At 42.2% G+C, this 26,201-nt stretch overlaps 1 protein-coding gene across 9 annotated transcripts in view; it reads right to left on the reverse strand.

Moving 5' to 3' along the window:
- Window positions 1-14,114: 14,114 nt before the first annotated feature.
- The window catches only part of MBNL2 (muscleblind like splicing regulator 2), a 96,336-nt gene continuing 84,249 nt past the window's right edge, over window positions 14,115-26,201 (reverse strand). For all 9 annotated transcript variants that reach the window (XM_061361106.1, XM_061361101.1, XM_061361107.1 and 6 more), the window contains one exon: window positions 14,115-17,091. In XM_061361106.1, coding sequence (XP_061217090.1) covers window positions 17,077-17,091 — 15 coding nt within the window. In that variant the 3' untranslated portion in view covers window positions 14,115-17,076. The remainder of the gene's footprint in view (window positions 17,092-26,201) is intronic.

The following is a 26,201-nucleotide window of genomic DNA, read 5'->3' on the forward strand; positions in this document are numbered from 1 at the left end:
TGCTTATAGCATTCATTTAAGCATGTTTAGAGTTAGAGAGCCAAAATGGTCTCTTGCACTTCCTGTGACTGCATAGGGGTGTAAGCAGACCCTGCTTGCTGTGTTAGCTTCCCTACTCTGCCCAGAGCTACACCGCCTTTCTCCCCATGACCTCTGTGCTGGGCCATTTCAGCTCCCTGAATTTTTAGAAAGTGAATCCAGACTAGAAATGCAAATTGATTTATAATTGCTACCTGCCACTCAGCCATGGAAGAGGAACAGAGTTAACACCACCCTCAGCTTAAAACAGTTTAAACCCCCACCTGTTTCTTCCCAAGAGACTGTTTTGTGCTGTGAAGGAAAACAAACTAGATTAAATTCCAGCAGAACGAGATTCAATTAATGTGTTTTACCCTACAACTAGAGAGGGCAACAAGTGTGAACACAATTACTGTGGCTCCACCAATAGATACTCATTAAATTGCCATACCTGCCACTCTCAATTGTGTACTCCAGTCTCCACGGTCTGCCTTTTTTTGTTTTTTACAGTTTGAAAGAGATGGAGGCAGTAGGACAAGGCATACTGCAGTCTTCTCTCAGTCATAATTTAATTTTCTAACCAGAAAGGAGCATTAAGGCTTCAGTCCCATGGGTTTATTTCAGAGCATGGCCAGTTTGATAGCTCTGCAAATCAGGACAGCTTTCTGCTGTTATCATCTCATGGATGTTCTTTCCAGACATTGGGAATTAACGATTCAAAGGAAGGGGATCACTTGTTGAGGGCTAGGGCTGATGTTTTCTAACTACTTTATGCAATCAGATAGCCATCCCTGTCACATAATAAGGTCATCGTGTTTAATTGAAGATGGTGGTTAAATTTAAAAAGAGTAATTGCTCCTGGCCCCTCTTTTTATGATGAGTGAAAATTTGACCAAACCATTCCCCAAAGCACAAAGAAATCTAAGTGAAAATATTACAGTTTAGTTTGTGACCTGATATTTTTTTTTTAATAGATTTTAGCGTAGTTTTGGTGGACTTCTGCTGATGGGTTATGGCACTTCACAAGAAATTATTTTTTTGCTTCCCATAAAAGCAAAGAGGAAACCTTGGTGTTATTAATTTTCATGCAAAGCTTCCATTGCATGTCTAAATTTTGTGAGAAATACTCATATGCCAATAAAGTTAAATAGCTGTCATTCAGATGTAGGTTCGAAAGAGGGAAAGTTAGTTTCAGGATAAAAAGGAAACATAGCAAAATAAACTAAACCCAGCCAATTTATTATTCCATTTGACTCTTTCTTTCTCCTCATGATGTGCAAAAATAAATCAATTCAGTTGCAAGACTTAGTAGAAAATGAAGATAATGATAGTCTGGTTTTATTAAGGTACAAAAGTCTTGCAGTATCTCTCACAAGTCACATAGCCACTTCTTTTTTTTTTTTTTCCCTGAGTCAAACTTAAAGCAAGTTTAACTCCTTTTTAATAACCAGAGTATAATCATCAGGGACTTGTATTTTGTAGGTGTCAATAAAACTTTAATATTACAGTTACAATAATATTTTCTTTTTACATTGTTATTTTGAGCAATATATTCAGAACCAAATTAAATTGTAAGATGCCTTAATTGCTGTGAGTTACACTGTAAATTAAAATAAGATTTCTAATACTGTTTTCACATTTCTTCTATATGCATTTTCTTGAAAGGGACAGCATTTAATCTTCATCTCGTGTAATCAAATCGTAACTTAGATCAGTTCAATTCAGTACGTGTCCTAAAACTGAGGATGCATCTTTTTGATGCCTTTCCAAATGGACACATTTGCTCTGGGTGTTTGGGTTTTGATCAGCTCTAGGCTGTGGAGCTGGTTGCTCTGCAGAGTCTCCAGACCAAACAGCGAAAGACCCCTGAAAAATCCCTGAAGAGGCAGGTTTTAAGGGCAGACTACAGAGAGAGAGTTTCAGTGGGGCTGGCCGTTGCTTGAGGGATGTGAGATGCCCCAAAAATCTCAGCAGCCAATTTATCAGTCAGTGCTGGCCCATCTCCATACACAAGTAGCTGGACAAGTGTACCCAGCTCAAGCACGGGCCCGTGCTCCCTCCCTCAGTGAACAGATTTAGATAGGAGGTAATTTGGGGATATGGGTGTGGGGAGGCAGGTCTCACCTGTAGAGTCACTTCTTTGTTTCTACCTGAAGGTCTTCTTCTGGAGTTGCCACTTCTGGGAGCTTCTTAAGCCCAACCTCTAATTAGCAGAACAGGAAGTTTTAACTAAAAGCTTCAGAATCATGAGTTTTATGTATGATCTTTATCAACATAGGAGTTGCTAACCACTGGCCTTCAAAGATAAACATTAAAAACTTGAAAATCAAGAGGGTTTGCATCCCCACACTGATCATTGGGTTTGCCTTTTGGTCTTTAGATATTATTGCTTCATTTCACTGCTTCTTCATACATTAAACATGTGTTTTGTTTTGTTTAGGTGTTTTTTAACAGAAGCCAAAAAAGTCTCATGTTCTTGATCCCAGTAGCTGGTGCTTTGAAAAGACCCAATATCATAAATTTGTGATAAAATCAGAAGTTTTGGCAACAGTGACTATGGATAAATAAAAAATAGCTGATTAATCAATCTGAGCCTGGAAAAAAGATTCATGCAAGGGAAACTCAAAAAGGAACTGAGTTAGTGAGGTGTATGGCACTCTCATACTTCTTATTTAGGTCTTCAGTGCTGTACATGAATGCAACCTGTGACTGCTGCTTTCAAGCAAACTTTCAGAGCTGTGTTATGTGGGAAGCTTATCCAACAAGCACAAAACATGTATATGCTACTTTGAAGAAGAGCCATAGCTCATTTGCTTGAGGAAAATAATACAAAGAGTTAGCTCCAGTCTCTCTTTGTGTACCCTCTTGGGATATCAGTGGTGGCTGACACAACTGTAGGTAGATTGTTGCAAGATAATTGGGGAGCAGTTCAGAACACACCAAATCTATACTATTAGATTTTCCAGAATGATTCAGGAACTTTCATATGGACCTGATCCCGCTGCACAGAATGGCAGTCTGTATTGGGCTAACTGCATGTTTTCTGGACCATGGCAATGCAGCCTGTTGTGTGTGTCTGGGAAGGGAGGGAATAAATGTGTGTCCCTGCTCCCCACAGGCCTATACTTCTTTTGGAGGTGTGTGTGTACATTAGCTGTGGTTACATATGTAACCACATGGAGGAAATACATAGAGTAAATATGTTTCTGTCAGATAACATTGTATCTTTCTTTGCACAGAGGAATATAAAAGCAACAAAAGTTCCTGGTCAGTGTGGTCCTGACAAGTGCTCTTAACCTTACAAATCAGCCACCACCTATCTAGTTAAGGACTAGCTTTTCATAAAATACTCTTACAAACAAAGGATTATTGAATGGTTGAAATTATTAAAAGTGTGCTAGAAAAAAAAAGGTGGTGTATTTTAAAAAGTGGTAATTCAATTTGCATATGTTGTCTAAGTGTCTGTGTATGTAAATAGGCTCAAACCCCCCTGAGTTTTATTTAAACGCAGTCATGATCAAGAACTTTTTAGTGAGTGGTTAATTCTTGCCTCTTTGGGCAAGAAATAATATTTTTTCATATTCTAAGTCAAGTAGCTGTCCAGAAAAAAAGGATAATATAGTTAACACAGACACACACACACAAACCCTATTTACAAATCAAAAACAAAGCTGCATATTTTGGTTAAACAGGCTATTTGCAACTCTCTTTGCACTCTTTCATTTCATTTATTTTGGTATTTTAGCTAGTGCCTAAGAAATGGATTGTCTCTGGTGCTGATACCCTGTCACACAAAGCCACTTAATAGAGAAAGAAACATCTATTTAACAACATATAAAGGAAATTAAAGAGCAAGAACAGTATTTTCTATGGCCTTGAAAACCTTCAGCCAGAGTCAGCTGCTATAAGATGGCATAAACTGTAATACCTTAAAGCTGTGTTGGTTTATGTGACCAGAGGAGATGACCTCTCTGGGATTTGCGGACCACTGTGTAAACACCAGAGCTTTCAACCTGCCAAGGATAAAGTAAATAATGCTTTTGGTCTAGTCCTGGCTCCATGCTCACATGTTGCTCCTTGATTTAAACAGCATCATGTGAAGCAGCAGAGCGGAGATGGGAGCCTTCAGCAGCTCTGCACTTCTCCCTTCCCCGACCCCTGAGTGCTGCCATTCTCATCTTGCAGATGGGGGAACTCATGAAGAGGGAAGCGGTCTCCTCACTGCCATGCTTGAAATGCACTTTTAGTCAAAAGAGGCAGTGGCAGAGCTTTCCAGTACTAAGTGAGGGGCAAACCCTCCTCCTGGGGAACCCTTGGCAGGGCAAGAACACAAACAGCATTCATGTCCTCCAGAGGCTAAAACTGAAGGGAGAAGCTGCTGCTCTTGCAGTGCTGCAGCACTCCCTTTGTGCTCACACAGGTGCTTCATCCATGTGAGGGCAAAACAAATTAAATGATAGGCCCCCACAGGCTCTACCTGTGCAGTTGTGCCCATCTGCAATGTGTGGATAGATGGACACACAGGGACAAAAGTGGGAAGCTAAATTGTTCCGAATGTAAATGCCTGAAGAATGGGATTTTTAAATAGTTTTTCCCCTGAGATAAAGGAGGCAGTGATGAAAAACCTGGGGACCTGAGGACTGGGAAAAGGTGCCAATCTGAGCTTTATCCAGAAGACAAAGGCAGTGGTGTGTGAGGTGCCAGGGATGCCCCCAGCGGTGCAGCACAGAGCAGTTCCCTGCAGCAGGTGCAGCAGGTTTGCTGTACCAGCAGACATAGCTGCAGGCTGTTGTCATCATAAACCTCCAGCTATTTTCATCAGAACAAATGCAAAATTAACCCCTGGACGACTGCAAAATGCTCTAAGAGGGTATAGGGCTTTTCCTAACATGGAAAAGCTGCATCAGTCCGAGCCCTGTGTCTTATTCTGTGTGGAGAAGGCATGTGTAGGGATGCCAGGAAGGGCTGAGGAGCTTTTGCTGGGTGGCTTGGTTGGAGCTGGGTGACCAGCTGAAGATGTGAGCAGGTGCCATCAATAGCAAAGGGAAGCTCAGGGCAGAAACAGGCAGGCATATTGCAGGCAAGCTTAGTCTTACCTCAGCCACCTCCAAGGTGTGTAGGTGCCCCATGGCAGCTAATCAAGTTCCCAGGTGATTTAGAAATAGCCTCAGGCTCCTCATGAGGCTGAAGCTGAGGAGTCTCCCTCAGATCTGGCTGGACCTGTAAAACCCATCTGCTCCCCTGGGTCCCTCACAAGTGTGTTTTCCAAGTGTGACGGATATAGGCATTTCTACATTTGTCTTTGCACGTGCTCTATCCAATTCTGCCGTGTTTTGCAAAAAGGAAACATGGCAGAAGGGGATGGCTCCAGGGCAGCCAGGGCTGGAATCCACCAGAGGTTTGGCAGAAGAAATCCCAACTAGGAGAAGCCAACAGGACTTACTGCAGAGGCCACAGACTTTTCTTCTTCATACTTAACTAGCTTCTCAGATGGGTCTTGCTACTGCTGACACCCCTGGTTTGTGCCAGAGTCCTCTCATTTGGGCCTTCCTCTTGCCTCCAGCTCCGCTAGGATGCTGTAGGATGTTTGTTCCTGTAGTAAATCTGTAAACCTGGCTGGTGGACAGAGCTGCTCTTGCTCACTCATACACCTGAGGAGACCTTCTATGGTTCGTTCACAGCCGACCTGGTTATGCATGTGCTGATTGCCACAGACAGACACCATGGGATCCTGAAAAAAAATCATTACCTTTAAAAAGATGTGAGATGTTTGCTTCCATTTCCAACAGCCAGGGTACGTTTCACTGCAGAGCAGCTGGCCACAGCTCCTGCAGAGCACTAGCACATGGCAGTCTCCATAAATCCACGCAGTAGCTTATCCTAATACCTTGTTCCAAGTAACCCAGCCCAAATTTACTCCTTTTAGCTCTAGTAATAAGTTTCTAACCCCAGCAAAGCCCAGCTGCTGCAGGTCTTGCTGCTGAGGAGCCCCACCACAAACTCCAGCTGGTTCAATGTGCATTAGCCCTGTTAACCTTTTGACACCATGATGCTATACCACACATTTCTGGATGTTTCCATCACGGACTGAACTAAATCCAAGCTCTACAAATACCACATCTTATCAGGGCCATTTTCTTGATCAGTTTTGTTGCAAATTGGCTCAAGTGTATGGATTCCTGGAGCATGAAGCCACATCCAGCTATGTTTCAGAAAGCAGCCGAAAATTAAAGGAGAGGCAGCTGTATCTCTGCAGTATTCCTGAGGTAATAATAGTAACAATAAGGGGAAGTAAAATAGGGCAGTTACATTTCATTGTGATATTTTTTTAAAAGTAAGGATTTAGTTGAATATAAAATGATCATTGATTTTAGGCACTTGATGGACTAATGTTTGATTCTAACGGAGACATTTTCTGAGGAAAGCAGAAAGAGAGCCGTGTCAGGAGGAAACAACCCTCACTTTGTATAGAGAGAGGCTGCTGTGTAGAGCTGCCAGAGTCCTTTATATAAGTAGGAATAATTATATTGCACAGAAAACTTGGATTTGAAAGCAGTTCCTCTGATAATTACTCCTGAAGAAGAATGTATCTGCTGCATTCGCTGAAGGCTGAAGGCTCGCCGTGTATCGGAGAGGATCATCTGCGTTATGGCTAAAATTAAAGCAAAGGGAGAGGAAACAAACAAGAAAGGACATAAAAGTCCCAAATGCCAGGTTAAAAAAAGGAAAGTCCTTTCCACCAAGGAGCAGTGAAACATCTTTTAGAGTGAACATCTGATGTAGATGGAGATGAGAGGCAAATAAGAGAATAATTATACTGTGCTTGGTTTCCACTTGAAAAGGAATCCCTAGCTCTTTGCAGTATGATATCCCCTCACAGTTCTACACCTTGTGCTTTCCATTGGGTTTTCACCATACCCACGAGCTCTCAGCTAAACCTTTCATGTGAACAGCATTCACTGTGAAAGACTGGAAAATGTTTCTGGCTGAATAATTGTAAGCAGAGAGCTGTTTCTGCTGCTGAAGCAGGGTTTGTTTGCAGTCAGCCTGGATTGCAGCCTGTCTTCTCTGTCTTCTCCCTGACCTTCAAAGGCTGGACAGAGCAGGCAGGGCACTGCCTTCATAGAAGTCAGATCCTCGCTAGGGAGGTTTAGACCACTCTACCTTCCACCCAGGGCAAATCCATAGTTAAATGACAATTTAAATGCTTGTGGTTTCCTGCTTTAGTTACGAAAATTAAGGCCATCTGGTCAGTCCCACTGGAACTGACTCTCACACAAGCTTTTGTGAGCTCACAAGGAACTTCTCTGCCTGGCTTTTAATCTGGATCCAAGGGTTTCTTAAGGAAGACCAGCAGAATCAATGGGAAAAGATAAAATACAAGCTCAGGAGGATTGCTACAAGCTCAAGAGTGTTGCATCCCAACTAGAAGGAAGTGTAGCAGGAAGGCCAGGAGACCTCCTTGGATGGATAAGGAGTTGCTGAGGAAACTTAGAGGGAAAGAGGCTTATAAAAGGTGGAAGTGTGAACAGGCGGCCTGGGAAGAATACGGGGATGTTGTCCAGGAAGCTAGGGACCAGGTTAGGAAAGCTAAGGCCCAGTTAGAATTAAACTTGGCTAGGGATGTGAAAGATAAAAGGAAAGGATTCTATAGGTATGTTGTGAATAAAAGACAGACTAGGGACAAAGTGAGCCCTCCAGAAGCTATCAGAACTGGCTATCCTGGATTTGGAGAAGGCTGAGGTTCTTAATGACTTCTTTGCCTCAGTCTTCACTGGCAAATGCTCTGACCATACCACCCAAGTCTTGGAAGGCAGATGCAGGGACTGTGAGAATGAAGACCTTGGGCCCACTGTAGGAGAGGAACTGGTTCGAGACCATCTCAAGAACCTGAACATGCACAGGTCCATGGGACCTGATGAAATCCATCTGCAGGTCCTGGAGGAGCTGGCAAATGAAGTTGCTAAGCCACTGTCCATCATATTTGAAAAACCATGGCAGTCAGGTGAAGTTCCCAGCGACTGGATAAAGGGAAATATAACCCCCATTATCAAGAAGGGGAAAATGGATGACCCGGGGAATTACAGACCAGTCAGTCTCACCTCTGTGCCTGGCAAAATCTTGGAGCACATTCTCCTGGAAGGCATGCTAAGGTGCATGAAAATCAACAAGGTGCTTGGTGACAGCCAGCATGGCTTCACTAAGGGGAAATCCTGCCTGACCAATTTGGTGGCCTTCTATGATGGGGCTACAGAGCTGATGGACAGGGGCAGAGCAGCTGATGTCATCTACCTGGATTTGTGTAAAGAGTTCGACACTGTCCCGCACGACATCCTTGTCTCTAAATTGGAGAGACATCAATTTGATGGATGGACCACTCGGTGGATAAAGAACTGGCTGGATGGCTGCACACAAAGAGTTGTGGTCAATGGCTCAATGTCCGTCTGGAGACCAGTAACGAGTGGTGTCCCTCAGGGATCGGTGTTGGGACCAGTCTTGTTTAACATCTTCGTCGCTGACATGGACAGTGGGATTGAGTGCGCCCTCAGCAAGTTTGCCGATGACACCAAGCTGTGTGGTTCGGTTGATACGCTGGAGGGAAGGAATGCCATCCAGAGGGACCTTGACACGCTTGTGAGGTGGGCTGATGCCAGCCTCATGAAGTTTAACCATGCCAAGTGCAAGGTCCTACACCTGTGTTGGAGCAATTCCAGACACAGCTACAGGCTGGGCAGAGAAGAGATTCAGAGCAGCCCTGAGGAGAAGGACTTGGGGGTTTTGATTGATGAGAAAATGAACATGAGCTGGCTTCAGTCTGTGCTCGCAGCCCAGAAAGCCAACTATCCTGGGCTGCAACAAAAGGAGTGTGACCAGCAGGTCGAAGGAAGTGATCCTGCCCCTCTACTCTGCTCTCCTGAGACCTCACTTGGAGTATTGTGTGCAGTTCTGGTGTCCTCAACATAAAAAGGACATGGAACTGTTGGAACAGGTCCAGAGGAGGGCCACGAGGGTGATCAGCGGACTGGAGCATCTCCTGTATGAAGACAGGCTGAGAAAGTTGGGGCTGTTCAGCCTGGAGAAGAGAAGGCTGCGTGGAGACCTCATTGCAGCCTTCCAGTATCTGAAGGGGGCCTATAGGGATACCGGGGAGGGACTCTTCATTAGGGACTGTAGTGATAGGACAAGGGGTAATGGGTTAAAACTTAAACAGGGGAAGGTCAGGTTACATACAATGAAGAAGTGGTGAGGCACTGGAATGGGTTTCCCAAGGAAGTTGTGAATTCTCCATCCCTGGCGGTGCTCAAGACCAGGTTGGACAGAGCCTTGGGTGACGTGGTTTAGTGTGAGGTGTCCCTGCCCATGGTGGAGGGGTTGGAATGACATCATCCTCAGGTCCTTTCCCACCCTAACTATTCTATGATTCTAAAAGCCTCTCTGCACAGATTAAAACAGGACTGGCTAATACTTCTTGTAAGTCAGAAGAGGACATTTTCCCCCTGAAGTTTCTCTAAGCAGTAAAGGATTCATATTAATGTGCACATGTAGCAGTGGGGAATGTTATTTGATTACTGCAGAACTGGTCATTTACAAATCATCTCACATTTCAGGCAGCATGCTCCATCTCTGCTGGCAAGAGAAATCAATTCATTCCAAGAGATGGGCCTAAATGATATGTTAAAGCGCTGCAATGGTGCAAAGATCGAGATGTGCTTCTCAACCACATGATGGTAAAAAAACCTACATCATTTCTAGCATGAAAGGAAGAAAAGAGGAACATGATGTTTTAGAAAACAACCACCCTCAGATAAAAATAAAGGCACAGAAGCTGACAGGCAGCATGGGGTTCCTGTGGTGCGTATGTGCTTAAAAGAGAAGCTCATGTGAATGACAGAACAAGAAGGATCTGACGCTCTGGGGGCAGGAATTGGCATGCACAGCACCTTGCTGTGTGCCCCAACTTCATGGAGTGGGTCACCTTAGGCATCTCTATAGGCAGCCAGGCTGGAAAGGCTCCAGAAGAGGCAATCCTGCCTACAAATTGAATGTTCTTGCCCTCTGGCAAAGCCTCCCTCTCTCTTACCATTTGCTTATAACAGGAAGCCTGAGGCTGGATGCAAAAGGCCTGATTTTTGTGTGGCAAAAGCATACTTCTCTTCTGCCTGCATACAGAAAAGGATGCTCAGAAGAAAACTAGTGCCACTGTTTAGGCAATCCATATAAATACCGGCAAATAGAGTGGCTGCAAGCGAGAAAGTGTAGAGTTGTCTGACAAGCTGATGTAGTAAGTTTTCATATAGAATCATAGAATAGTTAGGATTGGAAAGGACCTTAAGACCATCCAGTTCCACCCCCCCTGCCATGGGCAGGGACACCTTCCACTAGACCAGGTTGCTCAAAGCCCCATCCAACCTGGCCTTGAACACTGCTGGGGATGGGGCAGCCACAGCTTCTGTGGGCAACCTGTGCCAGGGCCTCACCAGTCTTACAGTGAAGAATTTCATTGTAAGAAGCTGTGGCTGTCGCATCCCTGGAAGCTTTCAAAGTCAGGTTAGATGGAGTTTTGGGCAACCTGGTCTAATGTTAGGCATTGCTGCCTGTGGCAGGGGGGGTGGAAATGTATGATCTTTAAGGTCCCTTCCAACCCAAACCATTCTGTGATTCTCTGACCTCAGATGCCTGCATGAGGCTGACAGGCTTAAGATAGGCATCCAGGCCCGTGCTCCTCCATAGCAAGAGCTTTAGGCCAAGCAGGCACCCTGCAGTGTCTGAAATGATACCTGACATCCCTGGGGAGAAAGCTGGATCCCACCCTAACAGCTTTCCAAGTGTGAAATGCTTGCTCCAAGTCCTGAGCTGTGCTGTCAGCTCCCAACTTCAGCACCTCTGAATGTGCTCTGCTGGCATTCAGTGTGGTGACTACAACCATAAAACAAGGAAACAAAACCATGTCCTCCCTGTAGCCCTCTATGAAAAGGAGAGGCATTCATGGCAAACGTAAACACAGCTCAGGTTTAATGCAGGAACTCCTCTGTGTGACCAGTCCTGGGAGCTGCTCCTACAAGGTGAACCTCACACTATTGTGGTCACCCTTGTCACCACCACATCCTCTGAGGAACCACCCACCATGCAGGCTACACCCTGACTGTTTTGTGGCAATTAGACTGAGGAGGACACTCACCTGAATTTGTTTCCCTTACAAGTAGTATCCAAATCCAGCTCTTTGAAGATGAGAGGAACAGGGCGTCTTTCCTGTAGTGATTTTCCTAAATCATAAAGCCAAGTGTATATTCCTCACTCTGTAAGAAGCTTTGGAGGAAATAATTTAACAACACAACATTGCATGAGCAGATCATACTAATATATTCCTCTCGCATTTCTTAGTGGTTTCCTCCCCTGCTACAACAGAAGGTATTTTCAGGTAATGAAATGTACTCTACTTTTTACAATTTCTATAGTTTCTATAATTACAAAATTAGAAGAGTAAAAATTTAGAAGCTGTTTCCCTGATTTATTCACTCACAGATAATCTATATATCCTACACCTATCACTATTTGCTCCAATACATTACACACCAGCAATAATAACTGCTTTAAAGCAACAGCTAAGATGGTACTGCCCTCACATACACATTCAGTCCACCATTAAAAATCATCTTGACCATGCAAAAAGCCTCCAGAACTGTCCATTATGTGGCATTAAAAAGGCAGGTTAGTCAACAAAAGGCTTGGCTAGAGAAACGATTGCAGGCATAAAGAGCACAGTATGCATATGATAGGAGGCCAAGGAAGGTTTTCAGCAATTCCTGGTAAAGCATTTTTTGGGTCCCTTGAATTCATGCAACAAGTGCCACCAGCAGAACACTGGTCAGTGTGGGCAGACTGCCTGCCCACAGTGCCAGGGAGCTATGCCCTAAAGTCTTTTTTCCAGCATCAGTCCGAGTACAGAAGTGTTGAGGTCTTCTAGGCTCTTTCCTGGAGTGAAATAACTCTTCCTGAAAACCCAGCTGTTCTTTCGGCCACTTGCTCACCAGATACTCCCAAAATGCAGCATAAACAAGGCTGAACCAGTTTTGGTTTCCTTTGCTGTATGCAGACATGCAGTGCTATCCCAGCAGGCTCTGATGCCTCAAATGTCACGTCCCCTTTTGTTTCATGCTATTAACTCCAGTGGGCTGCAAGAAGAAAAACAACCCAGCCCTCAGATTACTTCAGACTTTTGAACTAAAACCCAAGTGAAACATACTGAAAAGAATAATTATGCCTTATGGTCATGGCTACACCATGTGGGGCCAGTGATGATGCTCAAGAGAAACACTTTGAATGTGGACCTGGAAGGTCTGCTCTAGACAAGGCTGATGTTCAGCAAGGTGATGCTGCTGCTGCATCGCTTGGCCTGGGGCGAGGGACTTTGGCACCAAAGCTATGGTCACTGTCTGTCCATGAGGACATGCTTGGTGAGGGTAATGCCAAAGGTTGCTAAAGCCCCTTTCCTAGAAGTATCTTGCTTCTTTTTGGAAACACATTATCTGGAGGGGGTACGCTCCACACACAGGGGTGTACATAGACCTCCAGTTTGGTGCTGCTCCTAAAAGTTCACAGCTCGCACAAGCACTTCTCCACTGCCAAAGAAGTGGCAAAGTTGACAAGAAACAAAGCAGCTTTTACACAAGAAAATCAACATGTCCTGACTCTTCTTGGCAGCTGACAACTGTCCAGGGTGGGGTTTAACACAAAAAGTGTGAGCAGACAGGGTGTTCGCTCCTGAATGATTTGGAGTTGAATCATCTGCTGCTTCTGCTCTACTGTGCTCTTGCAGCCCTCTAATGCCCCACTCCTTCTCTGTCCCTGCAAGTCATCCTTGTATCTCCTCTCCATCCCACATGCTCATTCTCAGCAGGCTTCTGGCTCAGTGCGTTTGGGTTATGTCCAAATTGACTGGTTGACCTGGTGCTTTTCCACATCACTTGTGACCTTGGACTCCTTTTTCAGCCCTGTGCTGATAAAATATACACAACTTCATGACACAAACTCTTCTCGATTGTGCAGGAATTGTTATTTCTTTTCTTTAAAGTCTTTTAACAAAAAGAGATCAGAGAAGATGGTGTGAAGAAACCATGGAACTGCAAGACAGACATTTAAATCCCTCCTCTATCAGTGGCTTGCTGTGTGAACTCTGCCCTTGGGCATGCAAATCCTCTGCAATGCTGTTCTCCCCAGAGGAACTAGTTGATAACCGGGAGTATCTGTTGTTATAATATACTCTGAGATGCAGGCAAGAAAGCAAGATGCAGAGGATGCGCTGGCAAATAAACCCCCAACAGTTAGGCATTTGTGAGCCACACTGCTGAGATAACCACTGCCTGCCTGCACCCCAGCATGCACAAGGAAGCGGAGAGTGCATGAAAGGACTGTCTGGGGATAAAGCCATGCAGTGTGGTATCCTCAGCACGTGTCTTCAGCAGGAGAAGTGTATGTGCTTCTTCATATAGCATCTGCATGTGCCCTGCATCTGGGGACTGCCCTAAAGGATTTGTTACTTGACTCTGCAATTAAGAAAAAAGAAAAATAACTAAACTAAACTAAAATAATAAAATAAAAGTAAAAGTAAACAAAAAATCAAAATAAAACAAAGCAAAGCAGAACAAAAACCGGACCAAACAAAATGAAATAACATAAAGCAAAATAAACCAAACCAAACTAAAAATAGAATAAAACAAAATAAAGCAAAGTAAACCAAACTGAACTAAAAGAAAACAAAGCAAATACAAAGCTAAACAAAAAAAGAGTAAAATTAAATAAAAAATAAAACTAAATCAAATAAAACAAGATAAAGCAAAGCAAACCAAATATAATAAAATACCCCCCCAAAACCCAAAATGAAATAAAATTAAGCAAAGCAAAACAAAAAAACAAACTAAAAAATAAAACCAAAAAACCCCAACAACAAAACCCACAATAAAAATAAACCAAAGTAGAATAAAATTTAAAAAATATATACTTTTTCAAGACTCCTCCACTTTCCTTTGACTATTCTGTTATCCCAGGCCCTTCCTCCAAGAGCCACGCCACAAGAAAGAATGGTCCCGACTCCGCTCTCATTTTAAAATGCTTCTTTTTATTTCAGTGGTTGTACATTGGGTGAATGAATTTAACGTCACAACAGAAATAGAATGGCTATTTAACAGACCACTAGTAGTTATATGCTGGAAAAGAGTGACTGGAGGGGTTTCTTTTAACTGTTTACCGAAATATTCATTGTATGTGTCGTCAATTATGCTGGATGAGAGAGGCAAACAAAAAGGTATTTTGGTGAGGTGCTGTACATCCTTTGAAGAAAATAAACACTGAGACATCTCAGTCACTTGAAACCGTGTCCCAGCTACAGTATTCACGGTCTCCATGTTGGCCCATCTCATGGTTCTTTTAGGGGAGTTCTATTTGTTGTTTTTTTGTCTTTTTTTTTAATTAAACAAAGCATTTAAAATTTAATCAGTTTCATTAGACTTTTTTCTTAAAATATAAACAAAGTTTTGGCAAATAATATTTATACAGAAAAATAGTTTTAGATCTTCCCAAATTTTGAAATAGTCTATAAAATTACTTTATAAATAAATAAAATGCAGAATCTGTTGTACACGTATTTGCACATCTCTGTAATTGCCTCCTTACTGTTAGCATAGGTCTGTACTTGTACAGTTTTCAGGAATATTACAAAGTCATAAAGTCGGAAAGTGGATCTCTTATTAAAAAATACATTTTCTCTTTTTGTGTCAGTTTGTCTGGATGAAAGACCTGATGTATCTGAAGCTTCATCATCCATGGGCAAAAAATAGGAGTCTTGGATTAATTGTAAAAAACATAGAATAACAGTTATTTTGAAACATAAAAAGTTCACACAAAACAATGTCCTGGAGAGTTATCTACATAAAATATTTAAACAACATGGATAATTTACCATTTAGTATTATACAATAAGCTACCCAAATGCCTAAATTAACTATTATAAAAAAATAAAAACAACTTTGACAGATATAGGCAAGTTGCAGTGTCAACTACCTAGTTATAATGACTGAGAAAGTCTACAAATATTAGTGTTTTAATAGTATATAATGGTGATACCTTAACTGCTAAAGTAACGAGTTAAGATACATTATTTTTCCACAAATTAAACTAATGCAACGTTACAAGCACTATGTTAATTTTACAATCGAATTGTGATTATTTTTTCGTTCAGATGATCAAATCTCCAGCTTTATATATAAATAGAGAGTAATTAGACATCGGACAAACAAGATTTAGCCTGGAAAAGAATTTCCTCGACAAATAATTATATGGTTAGTGCCTTCAGTCGTTCCGAACAGGCAGTGCTGCCAAAGTTTAAAATAGTTTACAATCAATCTGAAGAGGTTAAGTTAAAATACTGCAATCACTAATAATGTCCACATAGAAAACTTATGCTGCAAACAATTATACATAATATCCACTTATAACAGCTGTCCTGTTTTCTTTTTTTTAAACAATAATTTAAAAACTATGTCATTTATGAGATACATGTGCAACATATAAAATGTGAAATATGAAATATTTGGTACAATAGTGCTTGAAACAAATTTCAAATCAAACAAATGAAATTTTAATTATACATATATAATTACCTTGTGAATCAACAAAGTATTTAAAAAAGTAAACAACATTAAAATCTGCTTCATCCATATATATGTATATATGTATGTATGTATATATAACATGTATATAATTGTATTAAAGATATCTTCATACTTTTGTGACATAAAATATGTTTTTAAAGAAAAACAAAAGAACTATTTTTTTCTCCACTCTAATCTGGTTACAATCTTATAATCCAATAAAAAAAATGCAAATACAGCAACGATTTATTAAACTGAATCTCATTCTACATTCTTAGTGTTCAGTTAATAGTCTAGATTAAAGTCACTGATGACGCTTCAGTGACTCAACTGAATTTTCATTAAATTAGAGTATCATACAATCTTCATCTACAGCCTTCTTTTTCGCCTTCTCTTTTGTTAGTTTGGTCTTGTGTGTGTGTGTGTGTGTGTGTGTGTGTGAGTGTTTGATTATACACTTCTACAAGTTACTTCGTAACAGCTTGGATCTTTTTGGTTAACCTGACTATGAGTTTGACAGATTACTCGCTTCTGGTGACATTTGACTGTTGGCATCAGGCTCACTTTCATCAAGTCTGATGTGACAAAATTTAGGCACTTCTGCAAAGTCTCTTTTAAAAACATTATAAATATACTCATAAAATAATATTTTCAAGACTTTGTTCTTTTGGGGATTGAAAGGGGTATGAAGTTCATACTGTGCAAATTTTTTAATTTTCTTCTGCTATTCTGCTATGACTCAAATGCAACTTCTCCATACAAGTCAAACACCAACCATGTGCATCTAAATTGTGCTTTACTTTGGACTTCTGGCTAAAGATATTCAGATTGGCGGGGTGATGTGCAGGACACTGGGCTGTGTTTCACTTCCTCTCTCTTGGAATTGACTCGCTGGGGGAGCAAAACCAAGAGGGTTTTTAAGCGAGAAGGAAAACCCCAATCGTAGTCTGGGTGAAAATTAAACCTGCAACTGGGGTAAGTTTTTAGCCAATGCAACTTCATTATTGCTGAGCTCGAAAGATTCATAAACACCGAATCTCACGAGACTAACTTAACTGGACCATTTCCATTAGGTATAGTTATGGAGAAAAGACAGTATTTGCAAGAATTAAACTATGCTTAGAAAATCTTTAAAACTAAATGTTACCCTTTATGTCTTGAAACATCACAGCTGGTATCAGGTAGTTAACTATTTTAGGTTGGAGTATAGTAAGCATACCATATTTAATATTCATATATGACATAGCAGCACTAGCTTTTTTGAGTTTGTGATTTGTCCATAAGAACAAATTCTTGACTTAGCATGCAGTTTGTGGCAACTCTAGAGAGGAGGAGATGGGATAGTATGTACAGTAGCCGTGCTTGGCCGTCCGCAGGGAGGCTTCGTGACACTCTGTTCCACTCCTGCTGGCTATTTCAGGATTATCTGTTAAGAGAAAGGAAAGCATGATCACCCTTTTAGGTGATGTGGGGAGAGCAGTTCACCCAGATGGCCAGTGTTGGACTAACTAAGCTTGGGTGCAGCTCATATCAGAGAGCATCCCAAACGGGACAGCATTCCGTATCCTCACACTGCCTGAGAAACATCTGAGCTTCACAAACCTAGTCGTCTTTCTCCCACACAGACATCCCTGTGTGTGTGAGAGCACACAAAGAGGGAATTTTGTGTGTCAAAATACTGGAGATGGCACCAAAGCCAAAAAGGAAGGGGCTGGCTGTAGATGGGGTGTGCCTTCCCCAGTGCCCCAGCTGTCAGCAGAGGGGAAAGCAGCCCTGCACCTCCCGAGGAAGCTCAAAAGCACATTGGTACCTGCTGCAAGTCCCCAGCTCCACCCTGCTCCTACAAAGGCAGGAGTGACCAGGGGAAACGGTGGAGGCCAGGGGAAATGCCACTAACAAGCAAAAAAGATGCTGTGGGCTGGGTGTTTTCAAGAAGCTGGAGTGCCTTTTCAATGCACTTTTACAGCTGCTTATTTCCTAAAAAAACTACCTGCAGGTCAGCGAACTTGAGAGGTTTTTTCACACTTCTTTATGTCAGGGGATCCAGGGGGATGATGATAGTGGTACCTGTGTGCACTACCTGTGCTGCTTTACCTTCACAGTGTCTGAAACTGAGGGTGAAGCAACCGCTTTACAGATGCAAACTCTGTGCCTCCAGTACTGTGAAGGCTAGATGCACAATGTGCCCGGCAACAGACTCAACCTGCTCACAGCACTGGAAAACAGTCCAGGTTTCCACATTTGCTGGTGAAAGTGATGTTGAAAGCCAGAGGTGCAATGTTCTTTCTATCACACCACTGCTAAACTGTGCTCCAGACTTGAGCGCAAGTCGAGGAATTAGAGTGCATCGCTTGCTCTTCCTGTTTAATTTGGCACTCGACATATTTTTAAGCTGTGTTTGTAGGTGGTATACAAGACAGTCATGACAGCACTTTGACCTACTTGTGTATTACAAAGCTAGACCGCAGCTTAATGCAATATTTATTTTAAAAGGAAAAAAAAAAATAGGTGATTTGAAAGTAACTGCAGCAACATACTACCTCTGACATACAGCTTGCCAAAAAGAAACACGGTCGCCTTCTGTAGAAGGTGCTTGTTCTAGCCCCGTGCCCAGCCACCTCACACATACCTCACAATCAGAGATGTACACAGCTATCAGCGCCCTGACCCCACCTAACTTGCCAGCATGCCAAAGAGTCAGCTTTGATTACCATCAGCACTGCCAATCTGGTGACACGCGAGGCCCCACTGTAGTGGCACTGTACAAACACCTGCTGCTCCAGAGGGCTTAACTTCTAAATACATCATGCATACAAGAAGGACATATATTTTTAATGAACTTCCACCCATTGTGAGTTTGTTAGCTTATCGCCTATCTTCTGTTTCCTATTGAAATAACAAAGAAATAGCTTTGCTGGAATAATAAAGCCCTGCCTGTGATAACCCTGGTGCATCTACAGCACGGTGATGTGACAACATGTATAAAGAACGTAGCTGAGCTGAAAGTAAGAAGTGACCAAGATTATCAGGACTGATATTTTTAGCATGTTACAACCCAACATGGCAATGTAATTAATAAAGCAGCTTTAGCTGTAATAGGTTAGCTATAATCACACAAGTGTATTTAAGGAATCCTAAGGTCTGTGTTAATGGGACACAACCTGAAATCTACTTGGTGTAAAAACCCCAGAATTTCAGACACTGCAGCTGCCTAGATCATCTGTCAACTTTTGAGGGGATAGATTTGCATTTTTCCGATAGGTATTTTCTCCCTGTACAGGTAGACAGGTTAGAATCATAGAATAGTTTGGGTTGAAAGGAACCTTCATAGCTCATCTAGTCCAAACCCAAAGCAATGAGCAGGGACATCTTTAACTAGATCAGGTTGCCCAGAAGCACCATCCAACCTGGCTTTGAATGTCTCCAGGGACAGTTCATCCACCACCTCTCTGGCCAACCTGTGCCAGTATTTTACTACCCTCACTGTAAACACATTTTTCCTTCACATCCAGCCTGAATCTCCCCTCCTTTAGTTTAAAACCATCACCCCTTATCCTATTGCAACAGGCCCTGATACAAAGTCTTTCCCCATCTTTCCTACAGGCCCTGTTTAAGAAGTGAAACATCACAATAAGGTCTCTCTGGAGCCTTCTCCATGCTGAACAACCCCAACTCTCTCAGCCTTTCCTCATAGGAGAAGTGCTCCATTCCTCTGATCATCTCTGTGGCCCTTCTCTGGTGGGATGTCGCCAGGGCACAGTAGTGGGGCAGAATCACCTCCTTGGACAGATTACTGCCCCTTATGTCAAGATGTCTTAAAGGTCAAACAGCCTCATGTTCCCAATTCCCCCAAACTGTGTGACAGAGAAGCAGAGGGCATCATCTCAGGCTGTTTCCCGGGAAAAGGGTAGGACCATTCTTGGCACTTGGATTAACCCCAGTGCAACTCACCCTGCAGCATACCAGGCAGGATGAAGGGGCCCTGGTCAGCGCGAAAGAGCAGGGACTGCTTCTGTGCCATCCTCTGGCAAGTGGCAGAGCCCAGGTAAGGACTTCCACTGCCCTGTGCCTATTCCTGCCATTTCTCCCCTCCTCTTGAAACTCGGGAAGCAGGGAAGACAATGTAAACACTTTCCTTTTGTGCACAAGCATGTCCTGTTTACGTGGCTGTGGGTGCAGAAGGAGCAGCTGGAGCTCTCCCCACCGTGCTTCTTGTACTGCAGTGGCTATGGAACTGGCTTGCTCCCACCACATCGTCCTCACCACCGCTCGTGCAGGGGATGTAACTAGGGCATGTTGCACCCTGGCTATTTCTAGTACACGTAGGAGGCCTCCTAGGAAAGAAACCTCAAGTCTCTCCTTCAGAACAAGCCTCTCCAGTGGGAAGATGCAGAAATGAGGAGCTACATGTTTTTTTTAACCTTAGCCACAAAGTGTTAAACGTATCCTGTAGTCTTTAATTATATGTTCACACCCTGTTTCTCAAAAGATATCACAACTCTGCCATACACATGTATCAGCTTCTGCAACTTTTTTCACTGTGTCTGACAGAGGAACATAAAATGCTGCACTACTTTACATGGAAAACACACTGTGAACGTCTTCTGTTTAATCTACAAACGAAGTAATAAACTGCGATGGAAGATGGAGGCTATCTGAGTCTGCATCACTGCTAATTGCTCCACTGCATGCCTGCATGCTGAAAAAGAAGCTGTGCAGAACATACCAAGGAACATTCCCGCAAACACTTCTACAGAGTTTGCGCAACCTCGTTACTTGTAAATAGGTCCAACATCCTTCATGTTCACTACTGTGTGAAGAACTGTATCTCAAATATATGACTTCCCATATTCGCAGTGGTACTATTATATCATTACACTTCACAGCAACTTGATATAATGTATTGACATCTTTACCATAGTATATATACACATAAAAACCCCCTGAAACATGAGACAATACAATGAATGTGCATTGTCCCATGTACAAAGGTCTACAGGTCAAGCACGGGAAAGCATTTTCTCATGCTCTCTATGAATAAGATCCACAGGTGTGGATACAGACATGCCAGAAAACATACCTTCTGCTGCTGTAGTAAGAAAGCTAATAAGAACACTATTCCTAGCATAAGCAGAATGGCCTGGCACTTACAGTTGAAATGCACAGATGTGATGACAGTACAGGGCATTTTTTCAAAGCTATCACAGACATAGGATACCTTCTCCATTGCTTTCTTGTTTGGTACCTGTTCAAAGTGCCAGAAAGCAGGCTACCCTTTAGACTAAAATCACTAAAATTGTGCCAGTGCTAGTTACTAGACCTCACTGAAACCAGTAACACATAGAGTGAACCTTTATTTCTGCAAATTACTTTCTAATTGCCAAGAAGCATTTGCTCTTTTGAATTTTCAGCTCTTTAGGGGTGACATGTTCAGCTCCCAAATTCCAAGACTTTCCCTCTTTTCTATCAGAGCATGGCTCTTTACCCTCAGGACCTCTGAATGACCACAGTGGTCATTAAGACCCTTGCTGTGCAACACAGAACATGCCTAAATTCAGCCAGGATTGCTTCTGAGGGTGATCAGTTCTGCAGTGTCATCCATGGGAATGACAACCAAGAGAGATGATACTGCCAATTGTGTCAGCTTCTCACCAAACTACTGACCCATGGCACACAGCAGACAAATCGACATCAGCCTGGGATTTCCTCAGACCCAGCAAAGATGGCTGCAACCAATTATTGTCTAAAGACTTAAAAAGAAAAACTGAGAATCTCTTTTAAATTAACAACATGGAAATTCCACTTCTGTGAGCTCTTTATCTGTCACCCACATTACTATGTGCACTGCTTTACTTGATACAGTTCACAGATTTAACCAGCTTACCTAGAATCATGACTGTGAATTAAGAATTTCAAGAACCCTCTCTGGCTTAAGGTTTTCTATTTTGAAGCTACAACTCACGAAGCTTCTTTATTCTCCCTGTGTTAAATTCTGTTTCCAATTTCAGATTTATAGTACAATGATGAATACAGAAAATCCACCATTCTGCAAGAATTCAGTGTACATGAACTCTTGTTCAACTAACGACCTGTCACAGTGGATCAGCTGGAAAACATGACTTTGCATCTACCCCTGACATGTTTTTCTTCTGGAAGTTTAGAAATAACTTCTCCCAGTTACATTTTGCTCTATCAGCACTAATACATTTTAAGGGAGCACCAAGATCATACTTGACCCCCACATGGCGAAGCACTTATCCCTCCAAACTGAACTCACATGTATTACACATTTTAGGCTGCTCAGCCTTTCATTTTAAGAGCAATGTAGTCATAGGGGTTTCTTGTAGACAAGATTCATCTCAGATGATTACAGATGTGTGCACCTCAGCTGGTCACCTTATTTTACATATTCCTAGCCTACCTCAGGCAACTGATTTTACATGAGAGAGATTATCAGCTCACGATGCTCTTTTCCCCTCCACCAGATACAACGGTCTGCAGCAAACAGTTCACACCGAGGTATTTCACTTTTAGCCACCTGTGTCAGGGCAGATGAATCTTCCCACAGTGACACTTTCTATTTTCATGTTTTTCACAGAGTAGCAGACTGGTCAGATATATCTAGGGTATACACTGAAAATGACAGATATTTTCAGACAGCCGGCTCATATCAGGCTGTCTCATAACTTCTCCTGCTTTCTAAAAATAAAGCTAACACTAAGTATTTCTTCCCTTTGACATGAAACTCAAGACTATTTATATTTCCCTGTGCTTTTGGGAAATGCCTCCAACTCTTTATTTTTCATTTTCTCTCAGAATGCTCTTTTGTGGCATGTGCCTTATTCTTTCAAATAAATCAGTCTTCTATTTATTTTTTTTTAATCAAAAGTGGAAAAGGATGAATAAATATTCAGATGTTTACTGAGGGTAATCGCTATCATATCAGTTATGCTTGGTCTTACTTAACTATTACATAGCCTTACAGCTGGACTTTTTCGCCTCCTATTTCTCCATAGCCTCAGCAGCAGCACCTTCACACAGCACCAACCTGAGCTTCCGATTTCCCACTGACATTCCCCAAGGGATGGGATTTGCCCTGTCCTCCATTGGCCAACAGCTGAGCCAGCTCCAACTCTTGCTTGCATTAGAAGCAGCCTGCCTGCTCCCAGTGCTCAGGGTGGAAAGGTGCTTGGGTACACATGCCTCATCTGTCCCACCTTAGCTGTTGTCCTGCCCCCTCTCTTGTAATCTCCCACTGGAAGTTCCTTCCTGACCTACTGTCTGCACTACATTGCAGGCATTGTCACTGCCACAAGAGCCTCCCTTCCTTGTCTTTACTATATACATTTGCACATTCATGCACACATCTAACCTCAGGCCTGACTCTTCACTCATCTGTCCCTTTCCACTTTCAAAATCCATGGTCACCATTCTGCACTCCTGTAAAACTAGTGTCAAATCTAGCATCTTTCTGCAAGGTCATCTGCAAACACTGGAAAGAAAAAAAACTGAATAAACGGATCTGCAAACAAAATCTAACAGAACTACTAATAGGGTTGAAGGGACCTGCCGAAAGCAATTTGTTACCCCTGCTGTCACTGCTGAACACTTCACTGCTTTTCATAAACACACTGAGCTCCACCTTGTGTCACTGGTTGCTGCTACTCCTCTCACTGGCCAGAAATCTCATTCTTATTTCCAGCATAGTATGATTTAGTGTAAACATTCTTCATTTTTCTTACTAACTTCACTAACTTCTCCCCAATTCAGGGGTGAAGGAGGATTTTTATCTTATTGCTTCTCCATTAACCCAATGTATCCCCAGTATGTCTAGTGCATTCATCAATAAGGTGACCTCTGATTTGTACATAAGGGTGAGATGTCTAGGTCACAGATGATCTCCTTGGTTGCCTGCCCCATACAGAGACTAATACAATGGCATCAGGTTTCTGAAGGCTGGAGGTCCTATTTGCTTAGCTTTCTCATAGCCCATTCCTTGACATGATAACTCTGCTGCCCTGCTCCATTCTCTTTTCTCTCTTAAATCTGAGTGTGCTCAGTTCTGCCTGTCCCATGTGTTGGTATTATGCCTCTGTAAATGGCTAAGGGCCAGATGTCCATGCTGAAGTGGACACATCTGCTGGCACATTTTCACTCTATCAGGTCCAGCCTGTTGGCCAACAGGGTGTCATAAAGCTGACAAAGACCATGTCTGAATACAGCTCTTCATGATGATCTAAAGAAAAGATCAAGGCAACTATGGGATCTCAAAGGCTCAAGGGTTCAAGAGCATCATTCTTATTTAATATTCACAAGGTCCTGAAAGAGAATCCAAAGCCATTTGTGCTGCCAACTCCTTAGCATACTTATGAGCTTCAGTAGGTGTTTATTCAAGTAATAATATATAATGCTTAAGTTAAATTTAATAGGTATTTACTCACTCTGAAGAAATAGGACTAGTTGTATTAAAAATGAAAGCATGACTTTATTTATTCTTCTTTAAAGTAATAAATAATGCAGTACTAAAACCTGATCCTAATACACTCTAATATATTCTACCCAAATCTATTTTTAACTAATCGCACAGGCTGCAGACAGACTACACAGAAATGACTGAAATACTACTGCTGTAGTATTTTAGGAGTGCCCATACAGTGACTGTTTCGAACAGCCATTCAATTCCACCTTTCAGCAGGTCTGAGCTACAGCAATCATCTGTGTTTTTCATGTCTCCTACTTTCAGGTCACTTTCACTCTCTTCTTGAATTTTAGAAACTGCCAGAATTGACATGTGCAGAAGAACTGAGAGCGCAAAGGACTGAAAGGCCAATCCTGTATTACCTGTGAAAGTGCCCATGTACCTGTTGCAGAGGTATTGGCCTCCAAATCTGTATTTTCTTAGGTGTCCTCACTTAGCATTGTTTTTTCTTTTAACATGCCCTGCTTTGTATTTTCCTCTTACACATCATGCCTGTCCAAACCGAACAAGATGAGGGTGCCACTACACTTCCAAAACCTGCTGCTCCAGTTCAGACTCCCTTCCAAGCAAGAGGTGGTCCACTAACAGTCAGAACTTAAACACAGAAAGGTACCAAATTTATGCTCATCAAGGTTACTCATCAGACATCACTGTGTCAGTTGTATAAAACTGACTGTGCTTATAACTTCTCTGAGGAAATCTTAATGCTCCTGACTTTTGACTTCTTACCATTTCCTGAATTTTCTTATCTGAATGTTCCCATATAGAGAGACATACATACCACTGTGAGCCACTGCAGATAATATTGCACCAAAAATGAAGTCAGTTTAAGTTAATAAATCTCTGCCTCAAGCCAAAAGTCACAACAGGTACAAGAAACAAGCAACCTTAAAATCATCTAGTTCTAACCCCTCCCTGTCAAGGGCAAGGACACCTCACACTAAACCATATCACCCAAGGCCTCGTCCAACCTGGCCTTGAACACTACCAGGGATGGAGACTTCACAGTTTCCCTGGGCAACCCATTCCAGTGCCTCACCACCCTCACGGTAAAGAATTTCCTCCTTATATCCAATCTAAACTTCCCCTGTTTAACTTTGAACCCGTTACCCCTTGTCCTATCACTACAGTCCCTAATGAAGAGTCCCTCCCCAGCATCCCTGTAGGCCCCCTTCAGATACTGGAAGGCTGCTATGAGGTCTCCACGCAGCCTTCTCTTCTCCAGGCTCAACAGCCCCATCACAGACTGAGATAAAAATATGGTATTCCTTTAATTCAAGGGAAAATAGCTGGAGAAACTAGAGATGTCCACATGCAAATTATTTCAAAGAACAGAATTCCAAACAAGTACATCTGGAGCTCTGCACTACACTATATTTTTAAGATTTTATGATGGAAAAACCCAGACTCACATGAGCTGTGTGTATACGCTAAGCACAATGAAGCCAACTCAGTTTTCCCAAAATGCCTACAAAATGAGCTGACCCCAGGAAAACATTCCTATGTTTAAATAATACATATGTCCCAAAAGACTTCTACTCAACTTGTCAAAGTATGGTTTGTTGAATAATTGAAAGCAAGAGCACAGTAAGAAGTTATATCACATCAAACATAAATACGATTTTTTTTTAATTTCAATGATATGAATGGTAAAATTGTCTATAACAGGAAAGAGAAATATATCTCGATTTTTGTTATGCAAAAGAAGTGTTTGCCTTTGCTTACTTCTCGTTATGTGATACTGCCATCTAGCAGGCTACCAGAGGAACTCATGTTTCAGTCTTTGCCGGGGCAGCAGTGTGTGAGGGGAGAATGTCCAAAAAGCTACCCTAAACAGACTTCTTCCCACTGGCTTCTTGTATATGAGCATATGATCTAAAACTCTGTATGCAAGCGTCCCATAAGTCTTCCTCATCTACAGAGAAGCAACGTGCTATTTTAAGAGACCAAAATAAATGTTACTAGAAGTAAAATAAAGGTTTGGTTAGTTTGCATGGGAATTCCTTTACATTTCCCAGGGTAACCTTTTGTTTTGTCATCTTTGCTGCCTTGCAGTT

The sequence above is a fragment of the Neopsephotus bourkii genome, unplaced genomic scaffold (genome assembly GCF_033783945.1).
Source record: "Neopsephotus bourkii isolate Nb327-2 ecotype Australia unplaced genomic scaffold, CSIRO-AGI_Nbou_v1 NB_1052, whole genome shotgun sequence".
In the NCBI taxonomy this organism is placed as follows: Eukaryota; Metazoa; Chordata; class Aves; order Psittaciformes; family Psittacidae; genus Neopsephotus; species Neopsephotus bourkii.